Below are 21,491 nucleotides of genomic sequence, written 5' to 3'. Positions count from 1 at the left end.
AGACTTCTTAGCTGATTATTTAAAAAATATGAAATGAATATGTTGTTTATTTACAAATATCCTGTCTTATTTTGGTATATTAACAAGACTGCTAGAGAACACCTTCATAATGACCACCTGTGAAGTATTAAATTGTCCCAACTTTGTTCTAGACAACAACCTAAATATTATGGATGCAGGCCATAATAAATGCAAACTTTGTTTAAATAATGTTAAGGTTATCACAAACTTTCAAAGCCAGGAAATGCACTGTTAGGGCCAGGATTCTGTCTTGAACTCAAAACTGTTGTGATGATTAAAGAGAATTTTAAAAAAGTATGAGTCAAGGACAGAGTATTAACCTTCATTTTGAATATCCTGGCTTCTGTCAGTGTTTCAAAACTTAAACAGTCTGTTCACTTTCTTAGTTTAAAACAAAAAAATCCACAAAATAAACTAATGAAAGATAAAATGCTATTTAACAGATGGGAAGAGCTTGAGTTAGTCTTTCGGGGAAAAATTGCTACTATGTACAAAAAAAACACGCATACAGCTTGTGTGTTCCATCTGGATTAAAACAGATTTGTTAATGTTTTCAGAAGGCATATTATTTAACCGATAGATCAACCTATTGTGTGTTTGAAGGCACTTCATATACATGTGTAAAAGCAGTTAGACTATAGTAAGTAGAAAATAACAGGTCTAAACTAAAATCATCCATTCATTTGGACTTGTACAATTTAAAACCACAACTAAATAAATTTTAAGAAGTACTTACTATTTCTGACTCCTGCATTCCATGGCAAGTTTCAACTTATAGTATCTTTTGATGGGTAGATAGACCCCAGACTCAAAAGGAAAATAAGCTGGCTTTGTTTGAAATTATAGCTTATCTACAATTTATACTTTCACTAAAATGTGCTGCATAAACCACGTTCAAGAATTAATTCTCCTTTCACGCACACTTACCATTAGGACAAGAGAGAAATAAGTGCATCCAGAAATTTGCTCCGATCTTCCATTTTCAGTTCAATTACTAAAATAATGAAAGATTTATTAGTACAGGAGACAACTGCAGATATACCAAGTCTCAGACTCTGGGAATATGTACTAGTATTTTTAATCAAATTATTTCTCACGTTTTTTTGAAGTCTGGGTAATATAGTAGTACGTAGGTTTACTGTGCTGTTAAAAGGGAGATCTGAGCAAATTCAGAATTCCAGATTCTCACCCTTTAAATATGGTCTCCTATTTTAATTAAGTGGGCTTGATAGATTCTAGGTTTACATCAGATGTTGCAGAGCAAATACCTACATCATAATTTTCAGAGTTTAAATTTTGCCTTCTTTGCAAAAACACATATAAACCTTTCCAGACTACTACTCCTTTTTGTTAGCTAAAAAAAAGGAGGTGAGAAATCTCTCTTTTTGTGCTGATGTCTCTTTCAAATGGCTGTACCAAACGTATTTCAAAACAAATGTTAATGTAGATAAGCCTACATCATAACTAGCACATAACTATAACTGTTTATGGTTACATTTGAGAGCTCCAAGTCAATTCAGGTAAAAATGGTCATTCCAGGCAAAATATATTTCAACTTTTCTCAGTAATAATTAAGAGGTTTGCACAGCTAGCAGTTTTTATACTTTCAGTACACCAAGATGCCAATTCAAGAAGTGCCCCGGTACTAAAATCTGGACTGTGTTATATTGCAGCCTGCTTGTGAAGCACACCACATAGATGATCATCACCTATGTATATATTCAAATTACAAGAACTGCCACTTTGTAGAATGACTGAGATCTTTTAGGGAGTCTCCTGTCTAAAACAGTAGAAACACTGACCCCTAAAGGATTTGCCTGTCAAATGCAATATGTGGATGTGAAAAGATAAAAAGTTACTTACTAGACATGTCAAAGTGGTTATGTAAAGTCCTAGAATTTGTGCTTTCTGCAGCTTTTTCAAATGCTCTCCCAAAAAAGCTTTAAAAAAAACCAAACCCACACATTAGGAATATCACCTCATTAATTAGCAGCACACTTATTCATTTTTCTAACACTCCAAATTTTACAGAGAAGACAAAATATCCTTCCCTTTCCACCCTAGCCTTCCTGGACCACGCATATTATATCCTACAAGCCCCATGCAGTCACAAAAGTCCAGAGTGCATGGGCTCCAATTAGTCACTGTGTCCAAACAACCGCTTTGTCTCCCAGGAAGCAGATAAAAAATTTAAATTAGGGGAAAACCTCAAAAGTAGTCAAGATTAAAACTCCTGCCTTATGAATATAACAACTCCTCCCATGCAAACCCTGAGCTTTAGCAGGATTTAATTCTATTGCCTGTGACAGCAATTTTAAAAAAGGATCCGCAAATGGCCCAGTGACTGAGCACCCTGAATATAATTTGCAAGCACACTGAAAAAAAGTCAGGACCTACACAAAAAGTATAGCCACAAAAAATGTCCACTACTTTTATTTTTTAGCACTGTGACAAATAATAAGAATATAAGAACGGCCATATTGGGTCAGACTAAAGGTCCATCTAATCCAGTTATCCGGTCTTCCAGCAGTGGCCAATGCCAGGTGCCCCAGAGGGAATGAACAGAACAGGTAATCATCAAGTGATCTATCCCCTGTTGCCCATTCCCAGCTTCTGGCAAACAGAGGTTAGGGACACCATCCCTGCCCATCCTGGCTAATAGCCATTGATGGACCCATCTTCCATGAATTTATCTAGTTCTTTTTTTAACCCTGTTAGTGTCTTGATCTTCACACCATCCTCTGGCAAAGGGTTCCACAGGTTGACTGTGCGTTGTGTAAAGAAGTACTTCCTTTTTTGTTTGTTTTAAACCTGCTGCCTATTAATTTCATTTGGCAACCTCTAGTTCTTGTATTATGAGAAGGAGTAAACACCACTTGACTTTCTCCAAACCAGTCATGATTTTATAGATTTCCATCACATCCCCCCTTAGTCGTCTCTTTTCCAAGCTGAAAAGTCCCAGTCTTATTAATCTCTCCTCTTATGGAAGCTGTTCCATACCCCTAATCATTTTTGTTGCCCTTTTCTGTACCTTTTCCAATTTCACTGTATCTTTTTTGAGATGGGGCGACCGCATCTGCACACAGTATTCAAGATGTGGGTTTACCATGGATTTATATAGAGGCAATATGTTATTTCCTGTCTTATCTATCCTTTTAATGATTCCCAACATTCTGTTGACTTTTTTGACTGCCACTGCACATTGAGTGGATGTTTTCAGAGAACTATCCACAATGACTCCAAGATCTCTTTCATGAGTGGTAACAGCTAATTTAGACCTCATCACTTTATATGGATAGTTGGGATTATTATATTTAAACATTACTGAAAGGATATTTATTGTTCAAAGGTAAATGAACAAACCAATCAGAAAAAAAAAAAAAAAAAGAGGAATGGGGGAAATGTGTGCCTATATTTCATATCCATAGCAAGAGACAAGGTGAGTGAGGTAATATCTTTTATTGGATTAACGTCTGTTGGTAAGAGAGACAAGCTTTTGAGCTACAGAGAGCTCTTCCTCAGGTCTGTGAAAGGTACTTCACTGTTACAGCTAAAGTCCCATAGCAAAATACTTAAAATGTGTACAATTGATCATTAAAGCTAACATTGGGATCAAAACATTTGGCATTAAAAATATATCTTAGATAAGCTTAGCCTCTTTCCTGATATAAACCTATTGATGTCATTTAGAAAGGATACTAAACAAAAAACACACTCACTTCTTTTTGTCGGAGCTTTCTGTCTCTGGAGGAATTCCCACCATGATCACTGTACCCTGTTCAACATCCATCGGCGCTGCTACTATCAGTGGCAGCAGCTTACAGCGCTTGTTTTTTGTCTGGAAGACAGAAAGTCCCTCGGTTAGACAAAGAGCTCAAAGGTGATACAATCAACCTTCAGTTCTGCATGCCAAGTATTACTAAAGATGTTGACTTAAAAAGTCAACTCTACTCCAAGCCAACTGAGAGTGGTTTCTTTATTTGATCTCCCTGTCACAAGTCTAGTGACTGTAGGCATAGCAGTAAGTGACCTAAAGAAAATTCAATCCTCTTTCAATCCTACATTCAATTTTAACATGGATCAGATATGAAGCTATGGACATCATTTCCAGTAAGGAAAAATGCTGCCTTTTTTCATTAAAGCATGCATTGTCACCTTGGTATGTAAAATGTGTGCTGTGCATAAGTGAAAAATTTTGCACAATTTAATTTTCTATAAAATAATACAAGAGACACTAAGCTTGAAAAGTAAGTTCAACTCCACTAAACACATTCCCTTCCTCATTAGTGTGGTATTCCTTCACCCTTCCACAGGTCTGCAGTAGTAGAGAGCTCCTGGGAAAGTTATCTGATCTGTATTTATCAAAGATAAAACTGCCACTTTTATCAGGTTAGCACTTTGATAACCTTACCCTCTTTAATTAAGTTCTTCAAAGTCAGTGAGTGATTTAAGGATTTTGGCTATTTTGTAGGAATGTCTATTCCAGTAAATCAAGTGTTCAGCATGGCATAAATCCCTAGACATAATTCTTTTGCAGCTAACTTTGAGATTGCCATCCTGTCGCACGGATAATTCTGTCTGATAACTCTGGGCATAACAGTCACCTTGGTTGAGAGCTAGGGACCTAAAGAAATTAGGAAGACAACCCCTTAGGAAAAAAGCTTTGATTAAAGCTCCAGTCCTGCAACTAGCTCCATAGAGGAGTAGGCCCACGTGGAACTCATTGGAGGGTAGGGATCTTAGTCTAATTTTCAGAAGAGAAGTAATGTATGAACATAGTGAACATTGCTCATGATAATGTTATTTGTACAGTAGGAGAATGTTCACTGACTGGGTGATATGTTAATCTAATACTAAGCCCTGTGTTTTATCTGAATTGAGTACTACTTTTATATAGTTTAAAAAATGACCATTTTAGTAAATACTGCTTAAAATTCAGTTTGGTTTGTTGTGAATAGAGGTTTACTATTTTAAATATACATTTACAAAAATAAATTAAAATGTTCCAGGTGTTTTTTGATAACTTAATCAATCCTGTATTTTCAGTGTTACAAACTTAAGCTAATTTCTCTGCCACAGTAAGTTTGTTAAAAAAGGTGTAACAATTTTAAATTTAATTACTATGATCTCCCTCTATTGTTGGATGTCAGCATCTCAGATGAAAAACTCTCACTAGTGTTAAGAGGTCTGCAAACTGGAATCTTCCTCACGGCATCATCTGTACATTGGTGCCATACTACCTAACCATTCAGTTAGCTGAAAAAGTAACTTGTATATTTTAATACTTTATCTGGTGATCCTTTTCTTAAATAATCCACAGAAGAATTATAACTGTGTATTCAGAGCAAGAGTTAGCCAGTTGTAAGCCTTTAATTTACTTACAGAGCAAACAAAAGACTTGAGTAAATATTTACTGAGCAGGCACAGAGACACTGGTTTGGAGAACAGTTTCACATCTGGAGTGCCCTGGGAAAAGAAAAAAGTTAACTCAATTATACCTAAACAAGAGATAGTAACATCCTTAGCTCATCTTTAGGATGAATGGCAGTTTAAAACAAAAAACAAAACAAAAAAACAAAACAAAAACTCATGACACTCTAGAAACATGAACAAAAAATTGTTTCTACTTAAAAAGTGCTCTTCATTTGTATATAAAAAAACCTAAGGAACCTTTCCTTAATTTTTACAAGACAAAACTCCAGAAGGATTGATCGCCTTGCTGACTTGAATATCAAGACAGTACCATGACAAGACTGATTCTTAAAACGGGGAAAAGTCAGGGGGAGAAGGGGTGTCAATATAGGCTGATTCGAAATCAGTGCAACATAGAAAGCTAAGCTCTTCCAGGCTTTCATATCTACTTGACATACCAATGGTGACAGTTACAGTACAAGAAGTCAAATGAGGAGGAACAAGTACATAATTCTGACCTCCATTAGATAGCAATAGAGAAAAGGCCCCTGAGAGATTACAAGATTGGTGCAAATACAGCTGGCTACAGTCTGCTGAATGGCACGAAGTTGTTTTTTAGCTAGTTCCAGCCCTTGATGCAGTTTGTCCAGGTTACTCCTATAATGGAAGAGGGAGAAGAGAAATACTTTCACATAAAAAGAAAATTCTTGTTAAATGGAGTTATTTCTAAATACTAATCATAAGGATATTTGCTTTGAATCTTCTGAGAGAAGCATTTTCATCAACTTAACATGGTTTTCATAACTAATGATTAAGAAAAATTGTGAGAGGGGAGAGAGCATATGCACAATACCTGGAAAGACTGTCCAAAGCCTTGATAAAATTATCAGTTCCAGGTTCATCTTTCTCTATATTCTCCATTAGAGAAGCTGTTGCATAGACGATGTCACTTGCTAAGAACTTGTTCTTAAAACCAAAGTGAATGCTGAAGGTCTGTACTCTTACGTTTTTCATTCTGTAAAAGCGGACCAAATCAATGGAGAGAAGTTATGACAAACTTCTTATAAATCTATATGATACTATTAACATGTATTGCCATCCATTAAGAAGTTTGAAATTAGAAGCACAAGGGTAAATCTCACATTAACTTTTCTGACTAGTCTTATTCCTATCTAGCATTATTGTTATGTCTTTTTAAACAAGTTGTGGCATCCTCTTTAAACTGCTCGTAAACTACTAAACTGCATGTTAACAGTTAGAGCACAGCACTAGGAGTCAGAAGTTCTGGGTTTATGCCTGATGCATCAGGAAGTCTCTCAAAGCCGGATTCTGAGAGATGCTGAGCTTCTATAATTGGTCAAATGAAGTAAGGGGCCTAAACATCTTGTAAAGTCAGATCCTCAGCACCAGTTTACCAGTCTGTACAATCAGTATGATAGTCTAATATATATGGGTGTTGTAAAGCTTTGTAATATTTCTAATACACAATAGTAGTTAACAGAAATTTAATTAACAGAAATAGGATTTTACCCAAATTTGCTGGCAGATTCTTCAATCATTTCCTGCAGGTTCTCCTTTAAGGAAATGTCCATGGAATTAAACTTTTGCTTCACCTGCTTCAAAGGCAAACTACAAAATGGGAAAAAGTCATTTTTTAAACATGCAGTTAAACATGTCTTCATCTAATGGAAAGGAGATTGCCCTATAAGTGAATGCATTCAACAGGTCAATTCTAATTTACAGCTCTTCTATTCATCTACTTGAAACACTGATGAGTGGATGTGCAAGAGTCACTTCATATATCTACTGTCCAATAAAAGCACATATCTTAAAATTAATGAGTACAGTAGTGTCAGCAGAGCAGAAGTAATGCAGTGGAAGGGCAATCCACTCTGTGCCCATAACAACATTTCCATATTTTACATAAGTGCCCACCTCAAAATTCTAATCTTTACTATGTTATATCCTGAATATTTTTCATATGCTTCCTTATTGAAAAGTACAATGTAGCGTTCCCTTTTCCCGACGAATCTTTAACTCACCCCATGTCAGCAAAAAACTCCTGAAGCCTCTTCTGCCCTTGTACAGACCAAAGTTTGAGACTGGCAGAAGTATAACAAGTGTTACAGAGGCTTTCAAATAGGGACCAATGTTGATAAAGAGCCAGGCGCAGACTGAGGACATTAACAGGAATTAGGGAAAAATAGTGATTTAGAGCATATATATTTATATTTACAAATTAGTAATGAACTTAATTGTTTATTACTATTCCTTCCCCACCCTCACCACACATACTATTTAAATCTGCATTAACTACACCTCACTGGAATAAAGATTTCCAGATGTGCATAAGAACATTATCACAGTGAAGGCTAACTGGTGTAGCTGTCATTTTCCCCCCTTCTATTTTTCCTGGGTTTGCATTTGTACTTCAGTTCCGTAGTTCTGAAAGGTTAGATTGTGTTGCTGGAGTTATGCTCAAACATTGGAACAAGGATTCACCTGCAATAAACATTCAAGTATCTGTTTCTTCCAATTCAATTCCTAGCTCATAGAGAACCTGAATAAGATTCCTTTCCCTAGATTAGGCCTTCAGTCTGTCAAATCAGGTTGGTTTTTTTAACCCCTTAATATTTATAGATCAGACATAAGGATACTCATACTCAAATGCTATTCTCATGCAATCAATAGAAAGGGAGTTCTCTTCATCTTCATTGCGGTGGTTATGCCGGGACACATGACGCTGTAAAGTTCCAATATCAGTCACATACTTCATTCTTTAAAAGAAAAAAAAAAAATAGTAATTTTTCTTTCCCTTGGTACTTTTATTCTTGTTTACTACAAAATTCTTTCCTAAGACTTACACCTTGGCTAGCCAGCGTCACAAAAATGAAACCTTATTATGAAAAGATAAAAGATATATTTTTTAAAAAAATTGGCACCACCTAGTGATCAGCTCTCTCTCCCCCCATGTGGTAGTATACAAAGTAAATCAAAACGAATATATTTATTGCAATAGTAACACATACAAAAATGAAAGTAGTTACTAAATTTACCCTCAACCTCACAAAATAGAGATTAATGCAGGTAGGTGTAGGGAGAGCAGAATACACAAACTGAAATCTATCATACATATCAAAATTTTGTACAATGCAAAACACAGAAACTTAGTGGCTATCGGGAGATAAATCTATGTATGAAAAATAGGAAAAAACGAATTAGAGAAAAATGTTTCAAGCTTTTAAAAAGTGAAACAAGCAAGAGAATTTTTAAAAGTATAGACTACACTGAGATTTTTCCTTTAACGAAGCTACTGTAAAACAGACATCTTTAAATTAGCCACAATTAAGCACGGCTTTTCTATGGAATATTAGCAGTGATCATTTTATAAAATGAATAATCTGGAAAAAAAAAGTTCATTAGAAATTGTTTCTATTGTTTGAATGTTTATTTCAATTAAAAATACAATTTGTTTGAATAATATGTACACCACATTCACTCACTAATATAATAGCCTGACTCCTGTGTTGCTGCGTACATTAACATGCAGATTCCCTGATGCATATTAGCTATTAAATAAAAATAGATGAACAGCTTACTTACTGTGTGATTTTATCTTGAACCCACTGGTCTGTAAGCCCAACAATAGCCCACCTAAAAAAATGGGGGGAGAAAAAGTCAGGTAGGAAAAGAATCTATGCAACGTAGAAAGGTTAAGATGTAAATACATGAAAGAACAGACATCTACGACATTTAGAAGAGGACTGTGTGCAGCAGGTATACAAACACTTCTGAACTAAATTAATCACAGAACACGTTCACATGGGAAAGCAGCTGTATTTTTACTTGACAAGATACTTTACATACATAGCTACAGAAATAATTTCAGTGGCCCCACATAGTAAATTTTTGAAATACAACAGTTCAGTTTGTAGTGGAGGTATCGTTCTCTAAGCCTAAGATGTAATTTTTCTCCAACATAAAATTAAAAAGTCATGCACGCACGCACATTGGATAAAAATACTATTGAGGATCTTTGTACATTTTGCTATGGAATTATCTGGTACTATTACTATAAATAATGAACGTTGACACCCCAACTGGACTACATACCACAACATGTCATTCAAGTCTTTAGACATTATCCATGCCAAGTCAAACATCACCATGGCAGACTACAAGAGAAAAGAGGACTGATGAATTACCATAACAAACCTGACAATTAGGAAAAAAAATAGCAGAACACTTTTTAAAAATATCTCATGCACCATCTTAGTAGCAGAGCTTCTGCAGGACAGACAGGTTCTAATCTGAATTCTAGTCTCTTACTCCCTAAACTGGGAAGAAGGGCAAAAAGTGCCTTTCATGACTCTATTATCCTTCTGTGTTTATATATAAATTGCATTTAACAACAAGATTTAAAATAATTTGATAGAGAATATGCTAGTTCTGAGAAGAAACAGCTCAGTAATCTAAACTTTGGGTTTGAAACCCCTACTTTCCTAGAAAATAGAGGAATAAATCCAAGCAAGGTCATATCAACCCATATTTCTCTTTCTGAAAAAAAAACCTGAGTTCCATGCATGTGCGGGTATTTCAGATTAGACCTTAAAAAAAAGGAGGTGGCCCTGTATGTTTTTTTATGAACATTAAAGATCCCATACAACAGAAAGCTTATTATTAGGGATTTATTTGACCTGTTGTCCGCCAAAATTGCCCCTTCTTCTCTATTGTGGGGCATGCTATGCATCAGTTGGGTTGCTGGCTCTCAACCCAAAGGTGGCTGCACTTCACTGCTGTACATATAATTTGTGAAGTACTTTGGGATGCAATTTTTGTATTTTAACATTAAGATTGTTATGCGGTAAGGGGACACTCACTAGTGGAGCAAAGATGGGAACTCATGGAAACTCACTATTGGCAAGTAGTGGCACTGATGGCTGTGCCACAGAGTTTCTGGTTTACATCTCTGAATGCCAAAGGGTACTTCAGAAATCCCAGAACTCAGAATTGATTAATAAAGGCATACGTAGGAGAATATACCATAGAGGCTATTTGTTACATCTTACAGTAAACCAATGAAACATAATGCAATAACAACTTAATGCAGTATAAATAAGTCAAAGAACTTCATACAACATATTGGAGATATTCCTATTGCAGGAGGACACTTTCTTTGTGGTAGTTTAGCGTTTACAGCAAGCAGCACTTGATACTTACCGAGGTTCCATGGTATTCATATTGCTCATAATCAAAGAGAATTTCTCGTCTAAAAGGGGGGGAAAAGTGTTTGCTTAAGTAGCAAGATTTGCTTCAAGTCCCTTACATAAGTAAAATAGCACTTACATTGTTTTAAAATTAGTATATTGCAAATATGAAATCAAACTTGGGGCTAAACCAAACTTTTTTTTTTTTGGAGTAAAGGAGTTACGCATTAGTAACATTGAAATTTACGAGACTGCAATGTCGCTTCTATTTTAAAAGAAATCTTATCAAATTGTATCATCCACATTTTTCCCTGATTAGCAACCTATACAATCCCATTGACACATAGGATTGCACAGGGAGCAAATCAGGGCAGGATCTGGTCGTATGATAGATGACATAAAGGGTACAATCAGTTAACGGCCAACCATTGCACTTAGTGGTGTGCAAGTTTACAAATCATTAAATGTTTAATAAAATAAACTTACAGCTATACTACAAAATAGCAAGAATACTTGCTAGATATGACTTACACAACTTTTACCTTCCAATTTCTGAATGAAATGTGAACTGCAGCATTATTGCAGGTCTAGCAGTAAAGAATAGACTTTTGTGGTCTCAATGTGAAGATTACTATTAAAAGGGGAGGGAGAGAAAAAAGGTATAAGCAATATCAAGCGTACCAACACATACCTACGTGCCTCCCACTCTCTCCTCTGTCTTCTTTTCATTGTTCTCTCCATAATATCCTGCAGACAAGTTTAGATACCAAAACATAAGATGGTCAAGGAAAAGAATGACTTAAAAGGTAAGTGACAATCCAGTCAGTTTAGGCCCACAACCTAGGCTTTGTCAAAATAAAAATTTAGTAAACCTAATAGGACAAGAAGTATTTTCAAAACATTTCCACAAAAACAAGATTAAAGAAATGGAACCCTTCTATAGTGTTATTTATATTATAATTTTGTAAAAGCTGGAAGGTTTTAAATGACATTTTGAAAACTGGCTGGCATTTAGAATTACAGGACCTGATCCCTCAAGTGCCCTCACCTTTTCACATGACCTGGAAGGTGCCTTAGATATATTGTCTGATCAAGAGTCTATGCCCTGGCCATAAAGGTGGTCAAAGACAGAACACCTGTTGTACAACTAAGAGTAGAACATGTGTGTTGAGTTTGGAGGTCACTAAGATTTAAAAAAAAAAAACAACAACAACCTCCTCCCACACTAAGGGATGAGGTAGTCTGAGGTTTTGTTTTTTAACTTTTCTTACGGCATTGTTACAAGGGCAAAATTAAGAATAGTTTATCCATCTATGAATTTCTATATATTCAAATGTTCAGATTCTTGAGAGTTTAACATTAACTCTAAATGTCCTGTTTTTTAAATTATTTTTGTTTAACTATGAAGTTTTTGTAAAGATTTTTATCCTTAAATTATTGATATATACTCTCAACCTGAACTTCACATTAAAGTTTTTTGTCTGGAGATATGCTAGAGTATCCTTTCAACTTGGTTTATTTTTTAAACTTGTGTCTGGGCCTTTTGATCTTCTAAAGTTCTAATGACTTTTGTTTAGGCTTCATTTGCCCCTAAAACCCAAATGGTGTTATCATATTTGCTGAACTACATCAGGATATGCATATGAATTTTTTCCCCCTTTTCACAACAACGCTGTAAGAAAAACACCTCTTCAAATCGTTTGCGCTTCCCTGAAGGCTCTGATCCATCACTTTCATTCCCAGAATCATCTTCATCCTCCTCTTCATCTCTGAAGATATCATCATAGGCAGGAATTTCAAGGTCATCATCCTGCTTAATCAACAGCTTAATCTAACAACAACAACAACAACAACGTGTATTTTAGATAAAATAGCTCATTTTAACAACTGAAATAATTGTTAAACCCACAAATGTACATCACTTGTTCCTTTTAGTATAACAGACTAACCAGTCACTCTTGCTTTGATCTACTCATACCAGAGCATTAAAATGTTACTCTATTAGAATCCATATACACAGGCTAGAACAATGGCACTGACTTAAGATAAATATGTTTATTCTTCTGTATCAACACAAGGTAAGTATAGCACTACAAAACAAACTGGAATTATAATGATTTTCAATGTAAAAACAAAGCATATCTGTTAAGGAACATTACCAAGTAATTTTAGACTATAAACAAAATGTCAGCATTCTTCATTTAAGATGATATCACTGAGATAATAAATTATACATTCTAAAAGAAGTCAACCTAACAGTAATATGTTCTCTTCAATGGTACAGAACTTACAATCATTTCTGTGAATCTCATAACATGGTATAACCCAGGGGTAGGCAACCTATGGCACGTGTGCCGAAGGTGGCACGCGAGCTGATTTTCAGTGGCACACACTGCCTGGGTCCTGGCCACCGGTCTGGGGGGCTCTGCATTTTAATTTAATTTTAAATGAAGCTTCTTAAACATTTTAAAAACCTTATTTACTTTACATACAACAATAGTTTAGTTATATATTACAGGCTTATAGAAAGAGACCTTCTAAAAACGTTAAAATGTATTACTGGCACGTGAAACCTTAAATTAGAGTGAATAAATGAAGACTCAGCACAACACTTCTGAAAGGTTGCCGACCCCTGGTATAACCTTTTACCCATATAAACTACTACTGCAAGTTATTATTAATTTGTTTTCTGCTTTCCTGTTAGCATTGTGGAAATTACCTATGTTGAAAGGAATAGAAGAGTGGTAGGTCACCTAGCTCAGGACAGGATATTGCATATTCTGCTGAACAGCTTGATTTACCTGCGTCTCATTGTAAACATTCACTACATTGATAGGCCTGTGAGTGTCACAGATAAAGAAAAATGTATCTTCTTCAGGCTGCAGGATCTCCAGGAGGTCAACGTTGGCACCACAGTTTATAAGAACAAAATATTGGAACTGCAAAAGAAAAACAACCTAAATTAGCAGATAGTTTGTTTTCCACACTAACAAACCCCCCAAACAAACTAAGCTTTGTAACTATTCTGCTTACAAAGCATTTTCTCTTGTACCCATTTACATTAGACTCCTAATCTACAACACCTCAGGGAAAACAGAAACAAGTTTTGCATACAAAGATAATGTGCTGGGGTTTTGGGGTGTGGAGACTGCTAAGAGAGCTAATAATCTAACCTTTCACAGTTTATATAGCTCAAAAGTGAAATCAGTTTACTTGTGTTATCTTGGCCCACCTCATAAAACCACCACACTATGATGCATTTGGCAGTTCTCTTTAGAAGTGATCCATATCTAAAATAGCAGAAGTATTTGCTAAACCAGAATTATGGCACATTAGCAGAACAAGGTGTGAGAACTTGCCAAGCATTTGTCCCTCGTACATCTAACTTTATCCAATGTTATTTGGGCAACCACTAAAATCTCAACCTAAAACTTAGATCAGAAGCTAAGGAAAAAGTGTGCTTAAAAATTACAACTATATAGTAGGATCATATAGAAAGCCTATACAGGAAGGATGGGCTCCACCTAAACCAAAGTGGAACCAGACGGCTGGCACTAAACATTAAAAAGGTTGTAGAGCAGTTTTTAAACTAGGAGATGGGGGAAAGCCGACTGCTGCAGAGGAGCATGTGGATCGGACAGAGACTTCTCTTAGCGGAGAGTCTAATGATAGAGAATCTCCAGGTTATAGTCAGGAGCAGAGGATGGAAGAGGATAAAGTAGGGGCCAGATCAGATGATAAACATTCACATAAAAAAGAATCTGATACATCAGAAAAGGGCAGACAAATAAACAGTGACAAGTTTTTAAAGTGCTTGTACACAAATGCTAGAAGTCTAAATAATAAGATGGGTGAACTAGAGTGCCTTGTGATAAAGGAGAATATTGATATAATAGGCATCACAGAAACCTGGTGGACTGAGAGCAATCAATGGGACACAATCATTCCGGGGTACAAAATATATCGGAAGGACAGAACAGGTCGTGCAGGGGGGGGAGTGGCACTATATGTGAAAGAAAATGTACAATCAAATGAAGTAAAAATCTTAAGCAAATCCGCATGTTCCATAGAATCTCTATGGATAGAAATTTCATGCTCTAATAAGAATATAACATTAGGGATCTATTATCGACCACCTGACCAGGACGGTGATAGTGATGATGAAATGCTAAGGGAAATTAGAGAGGCTATCAAAATTAAGAACTCAATAATAGTGGGGGATTTCAATTATCCCCATATTGACTAGGAACATTTCACTTCAGGACGAAATGCAGAGATAAAATTTCTCGATACTTTAAATGACTGCTTCATGGAGCAGCTGGTACGGGAACCCACAAGGGGAGAGGCAACTCTAGATTTAGTCCTGAGTGGAGCGCAGGAGCTGGTCCAAGAGGTAACTATAGCAGGACCGCTTGGAAATAGTGACCATAATACAATAGCATTCAACATCCCTGTGGTGGGAAGAACATCTCAACAGCCCAACACTGTGGCATTTAATTTCAAAAGGGGGAAGTATGCAAAAATGAGGGGGTTAGTTAAACAGAAGTTAAAAGGTACAGTGACTAAAGTGAAATCCCTGCAAACTGCATGGGCGCTTTTTAAAGACACCATAATAGAGGTCCAACTTCAATGTATACCCCAAATTAAGAAACACAGTAAAAGAACTAAAAAAGAGCCACTGTGGCTTAACAACCATGTAAAAGAAGCAGTGAGAGATAAAAAGACTTCCTTTAAAAAGTGGAAGTCAAATCCTAGTGAGGCAAATAGAAAGGAGCATCAACGCTGCCAAATTAAGTGCAAGAATGTAATAAGAAAAGCCAAAGAGGAGTTTGAAGAACAGCTAGCCAAAAACTCCAAAGGTAATAACAATGTTTTTTAAGTACATCAGAAGCAGGAAGCCTGCTAAACAACCAGTGGGGCCCCTTGATGATCGAGATACAAAAGGAGCGCTTAAAGACGATAAAGTCATTGTGGAGAAACTAAATGGATTCTTTGCTTCAGTCTTCACGGCTGAGGATGTTAGGGAGATTCCCAAACCTGAGCTGGCTTTTGTAGGTGACAAATCTGAGGAACTGTCACGGATTGAAGTGTCACGAGAGGAGGTTTTGGAATTAATTGATAAACTTAACATTAACAAGTCACCGGGACCAGATGGCATTCACCCAAGAGTTCTGAAAGAACTCAAATGTGAAGTTGCGGAACTGTTAACTAAGGTTTGTAACCTGTCCTTTAAATCGGCTTCTGTACCCAATGACTGGAAGTTAGCTAATGTAACGCCAATATTTAAAAAGGGCTCTAGAGGTGATCCCGGCAATTACAGACCGGTAAGTCTAACGTCTGTACCGGGCAAATTAGTCGAAACAATAGTTAAGAATAAAATTGTCCGACACATAGAAAAACATAAATTGTTGAGCAATAGTCAACATGGTTTCTGTAAAGGGAAATTGTGTCTTACTAATCTATTAGAATTCTTTGAAGGGGTCAACAAACATGTGGACAAGGGGGATCCAGTGGACATAGTGTACTTAGATTTCCAGAAAGTCTTTGACAAGGTCCCTCACCAAAGGCTCTTATGTAAATTAAGCTGCCATGGGATAAAAGGGAAGGTCCTTTCATGGATTGAGAACTGGTTAAAAGACAGGGAACAAAGGGTAGGAATTAATGGTAAATTCTCAGAATGGAGAGGGGCAACTAGTGGTGTTCCCCAAGGGTCAGTCCTCGGACCGATCCTATTCAACTTATTCATAAATGATCTGGAGAAAGGGGTAAACAGTGAGGTGGCAAAGTTTGCAGATGATACTAAACTGCTAAAGATAGTTAAGTCCAAAGCAGACTGTGAAGAACTTCAAAATGATCTCATAAAACTAAGTGATTGGGCAACAAAATGGCAAATGAAATTTAATGTGGATAAATGTAAAGTAATGCACATTGGAAAAAATAACCCCAACTATACATACAATATGATGGGGGCTAATTTAGCTACAACAAGTCAGGAAAAAGATCTTGGAGTCATCGTGGATAGTTCTCTGAAAATGTCCACGCAGTGTGCAGAGGCGGTCAAAAAAGCAAACAGGATGTTAGGAATCATTAAAAATGGGTTAGAGAGTAAGACTGAGAATATATTATTGCCCTTATATAAATCGATGGTACGCCCTCATCTCGAATACTGCGTACAGATGTGGTCTCCTCATCTCAAAAAAGATATACTGGCACTAGAAAAGGTTCAGAAAAGGGCAACTAAAATGATTAAGGGTTTGGAACGGGTCCCATATGAGGAGAGATTAAAGAGGCTAGGACTCTTCAGCTTGGAAAAGAGGAGACTAAGGGGGGATATGATAGAGGTATATAAAATCATGAGTGATGTGGAGAAAGTGGATAAGGAAAAGTTATTTACTTATTCCCATAATACAAGAACTAGGGGTCATCAAATGAAATTAATAGGCAGCAGGTTTAAAACAAATAAAAGGAAGTTCTTCTTCACGCAGCGCACAGTCAACTTGTGGAACTCCTTACCTGAGGAGGTTGTGAAGGCTAGGACTATAACAGAGTTTAAAAGAGAACTGGATAAATTCATGGTGGTTAAGTCCATTAATGGCTATTAGCCAGGACGGGTAAGGAATAGTGTCCCTAGCCTCTGTCTGTCAGAGGGTGGAGATGGATGGCAGGAGAGAGATCACTTGATCATTGCCTGTTAGGTTCACTCCCTCTGGGGCACCTGGCATTGGCGACTGTCGGTAGACAGGATACTGGGCTAGATGGACCTTTGGTCTGACCCGGTACGGCCTTTCTTATGTTCTCTATGCACTATGTGTTTTTTTCTTACCTGATCTTTATGTTCAAGAAATGAAGTTTCAAGTTCTTGCCATCCAGATACCGGGACTAGTGTATATTGTACATGATCACATTGAAACAAAGCCTAGAAAGAAAGAAAGGCTTTAACAGATGAGGAAGAACAGCAGCAACTACTGTAACTCTGGCTTGGTTAGAATCATAGAATATCAGGGTTGGAATGGACCTCAGGAGGTCATCTAGTCCAACCCCCTGCTCAAAGCAGGACCAATCCCCAGACAGATTTTTGCCCCAAATCCCTACATGGCCCCCTCAAGGACTGAACTCACAACCCTGGGTTTAGCAGGCCAATGCTCAAACCACTGAGCTATCCCTCCCCAAGTCCTCCTATTGCTCTTTAGAGGTACATCGAAAGTATCCCAAACTACATTTCTATATAAATATTTAAGCATGAATTATCAAGTCTCAGTATCATGTTAGGAAAAAATATTAGTACAAAAGTTAGGAAAATAAAAAATTACAACATTTAAAACTGAACTAATTTTATAAAAATTTCTCTTTCACTTTTCTTTCTACATAGTGCTGTATACATCTTTTAAATGGGGTAACCCCCCCCCACACACACCTTCTGTTGTGGTACAGAATTATAATGAACAAACTTACTTGGAGTATTTTACAAGCACATAATGCATCTACATCTGAAGCAACAAGAAGAAGAACACGCTGAAAAAAATTGAAGACAGTATTAATATATTAATTAGTGCATATGGCTTGCTATTGCATAGAAATGTAGACATATTAGGTCATTTGCAAAAGCATCATTTTCCACCAGTAAAATTTAAAATCTTTCAATGCAACAAACAATACAAAAGAAATAAAGTAAGGATGAGAGCCTCATATTACCATTATTTATATAAGGTACTCAATTAGACAAGTGGAGAGTAATTTTTAAAAGAGGAATCTATCATTGATGTCCCATATCTGATAATTGTTTCACATGGTACATTTCATATTAATGTCTACAAAGACAGATTTATTTCTGCTTAATCTAGCCTGTTAGCATAGCCTAGGAGAATCACACAACAGAGTGTAAACAAACCTGTGCAAACATGTCATCTTGTCTTGTTTGATTATATTGGGTTGCTCAGTAAAGGCTTATCTAGCAATGAACTCTATGCAGGCAAATCCACACACACAGCCACTTTAAATCAATGGGGGTCTGTCTGGACAGAGATCATTGCAGCATTGAGAACTAAATCAGGATTGTTTTTGAAGGAACACTAACAACTTGAAGAGTCACATTATCCATGTGAAAACATTGCTCCTTCGATTACAATTAACATTTAAGACCAGTTAGAGAAGTGAGGACATTTCCTACAACACTTAGTTTTCTTGTGTTTAGCCAGTTTCCCCAATTCCCAGAATAGTCACTTAAAGTAGGCTCTATCAGAAAAAATATTTTTTTAAAAACTAATTTTTAAATTTTCATGCTGACACTGTCCCTTTACATTTCAGAGCAACAAAAAAGGGTTTAAGTGGTCCACCTCACAGTAAGATAAAAGTTACATCACACAGACCTTGTCTCTGCTACAATCTTATCATAGCCTGAATCCATGTCCAGGATCTCTTCCTGTTAACCATTTCAGGAAACATGGTTATGCTGGCCTATGTGGCAAGGGCATAATTTTTGAAAGTTCAAAACCATTCAATCCTAGAACAGTTTTTATCCATATTTAAAGTAAAGTAATGTATATATAATCCACACATAATGGTGTAAGCAACCCTAGTTTTCAGTAAGATCTTGAATAGAGTGTCAGCACTTGGGAAAATTCGTAACATAAATAGGGCTTGAGACAACATTCAAGGTGAGCATGGTTTAGTTCAAACATCACCACTGTTCTTTTAAGTGTTGGCCACAATGAACTTTTTCTTAAATTCTTCCAAAGTTGGACAATCACCAGCACAGCTTCATTGGTGGGAGAACTAATGTAGGCTGCCCAGTAATGTTTTTACCACTTTATCATCTAGACGTACTCTGACCAGTTTGACAAATTGATACTAAAAAGGCTGGAAGCCCATCTACACTAACCCTATCATCATAGAAGGCTGACTGCAAGATGAAGGCCAACAGAGATTGAACATAGAATTAAATGTCTGTGGAACTAATGCTACAGTGATTTTCAAAAAAGTTCTGGCAATATCATGCTTTTGCAAGAAAGATTTAACAAGAAACTCTAAATAATTCATAAGAAAAAGGTCTCCACTGTGAAAAGGCTTGCCAGTTTCTAGTTGGAATCCTTCGGTTATCACAGACAGTAGCTTTGACATCTGATTTATTGACCCTTTGACAAAGTTCAATAAATTGTTTTTCTGTATCTTAAAATCTGTATGTCAACATTTTCAGCATTCACTAGTCTGAAATTATGTTAAGCATTTATCAGAAGCTGGTAATCTTATGACCATTGTAAATTAATTGTATTACAAGATTATTCTTTAAACTTTTTGCAATCTAAGTGTATCTTTCAAATAAGTAATTTCTAATCCTAATTTAATGCAACACGGTATTCTGCAACAAAAAGGATAACCCTCGACAGTGCTTAGTGTACACGAACTAGTTAGTGTCATTTTATAGCACTGAAGATAGCTCAGTGCAATCAGACTTTGGCCATGTCTACACTACAAAATTATGTGACCCTAACTTAGGTTGGCATACAGCCACTGCAGTTATAAAATTGCTTATGTGCGTGTGCAGATTTGGCTCCTTGTATCAGCGGTGGACATCATTACCAGGAGCATTTGTATTGATTGTGTTGTCAGTGTGGGACACCGTGGGACGGCTCCTGAAAGCATAACAGTTGATGTAAGCAATGCAGTGACACTGTATTGATCTAATTACATCAACTGTGACTCTATGCCTGACACTCAGGGAGGTGGTATTACGAAATCGGCATAGAGAAGCACTTTCATCAGTGGGTGCCGGGAGCCAAATTTAAGTGAAGACATTTCCACAGCTAAGTCAATGCAAGGCAGCTTACATCGAGCTAACCCTGTAGCGTAGGCTATGTCTTCACTGAAAACAAAGATGCATTTTTACATCAAGAAAGCTAACTCAATGTAAAATCCTATTGGACACAAGGCACTGGTAGCTTTTACCTTCATATAGCTAGTTGTGTTCAATCTTATACTCCCCACCTGGGGTTTATCTCAACTAGCTACACCCAGGTAACAGCTACAGCTCCTTGTCTTCAGGAGATCGCTATGTCCATATCACCAACTCAAAACATCCCAACACCTTGTCGCTGATTCTGCCACTTTTAGAGCCTCTGCTCCGGGTGCACTATAAGAAACCCAGGCAGCAAAGCAAAGCAAAGCACACACTGAATTGCGATGTACCCGGCTGGGGAAGCCTATTCCACTGCCCCACCGAGGGCTACGGAGCCAGATGTTCAAAGCAAACCCTGCCTGCTCTGTGGAGTTCGGGGTGAAACCAGCAGCGGGCGGGGAGAGGAGCAGGGTGCTGGGCTGCGCGCTCTCCCCGGGGGGGGCAGCGCTTACCACAGCTTGGCCATGAAGCTGTCCGCAGGGCAATGCCCAGCCCAGAGGGGGGCTCTGCCCCCGGCTCCGTATGGCCTCTCCCTGGGGGACACAGTGCGGAGCGAGGATCCAGCCCGGCCCGCTGTGGGGGAGGAAGCCGCGGGTTCCTCCCCAATCTAACCAGGCGGCCTCCCCCGCCTTCGCGAGCGAACCGCCCCCGCGCGCCCCCGGCGGGGAGCCAGGCAGGCGCGGAATAGGTTCAGCATGCCCGGGCCCCAGGGCTGCTGGAGCCCGGTCCCTCGCGGGCGAGGGGTTAGCAGGCCCCGCTCCCCCTGCCCGGAGAACGCTCACCTGCGTCACAATCACCTCGTAGAACTCCTTGCGGAAGTCGGAGAGGAACATAGCCGAGACCGGGCCGCTCCCGCCGCGCCACAGAGAGGTGGTAACAGTGGCGGGATGGCTGCAGCAGCGGCGACTGCTCCGTTCTCCGCCACAGTCAAAGCAGGCGCCAAATCGCGTCCTTTCCCA

At 37.7% G+C, this 21,491-nt stretch overlaps 1 protein-coding gene across 2 annotated transcripts; it reads right to left on the bottom strand.

Annotated features, from left to right (window-relative positions):
• Positions 1-950: 950 nt before the first annotated feature.
• CDC45 (cell division cycle 45) lies at positions 951-21,365 on the bottom strand. Of its 2 annotated transcripts, XM_065417788.1 has the most exons (18): positions 21,315-21,365; positions 18,093-18,152; positions 17,464-17,556; positions 13,442-13,579; positions 12,328-12,471; positions 11,332-11,387; positions 10,654-10,702; positions 9,547-9,608; positions 9,037-9,087; positions 8,091-8,210; positions 7,476-7,607; positions 6,964-7,062; positions 6,287-6,448; positions 5,952-6,090; positions 5,404-5,487; positions 3,741-3,859; positions 1,885-1,961; positions 951-1,015 (listed from the first exon to the last, which is right to left on the bottom strand). In XM_065417788.1, exons 1-18 carry the CDS (start codon positions 21,363-21,365, stop codon positions 951-953), a joined length of 1,701 nt encoding a protein of 566 aa, XP_065273860.1. The 2 variants fall into 2 exon arrangements, with proteins under 2 accessions (XP_065273860.1, XP_065273862.1); XM_065417790.1 differs by lacking the exon at positions 13,442-13,579.
• Between the last annotated feature and the right edge of the window lie 126 nt (positions 21,366-21,491).

Source organism: Emys orbicularis, chromosome 16, assembly GCF_028017835.1.
Source record: "Emys orbicularis isolate rEmyOrb1 chromosome 16, rEmyOrb1.hap1, whole genome shotgun sequence".
Lineage (NCBI taxonomy): Eukaryota > Metazoa > Chordata > Testudines > Emydidae > Emys > Emys orbicularis.
This window is presented reverse-complemented; position numbering and strand designations above follow the sequence as displayed.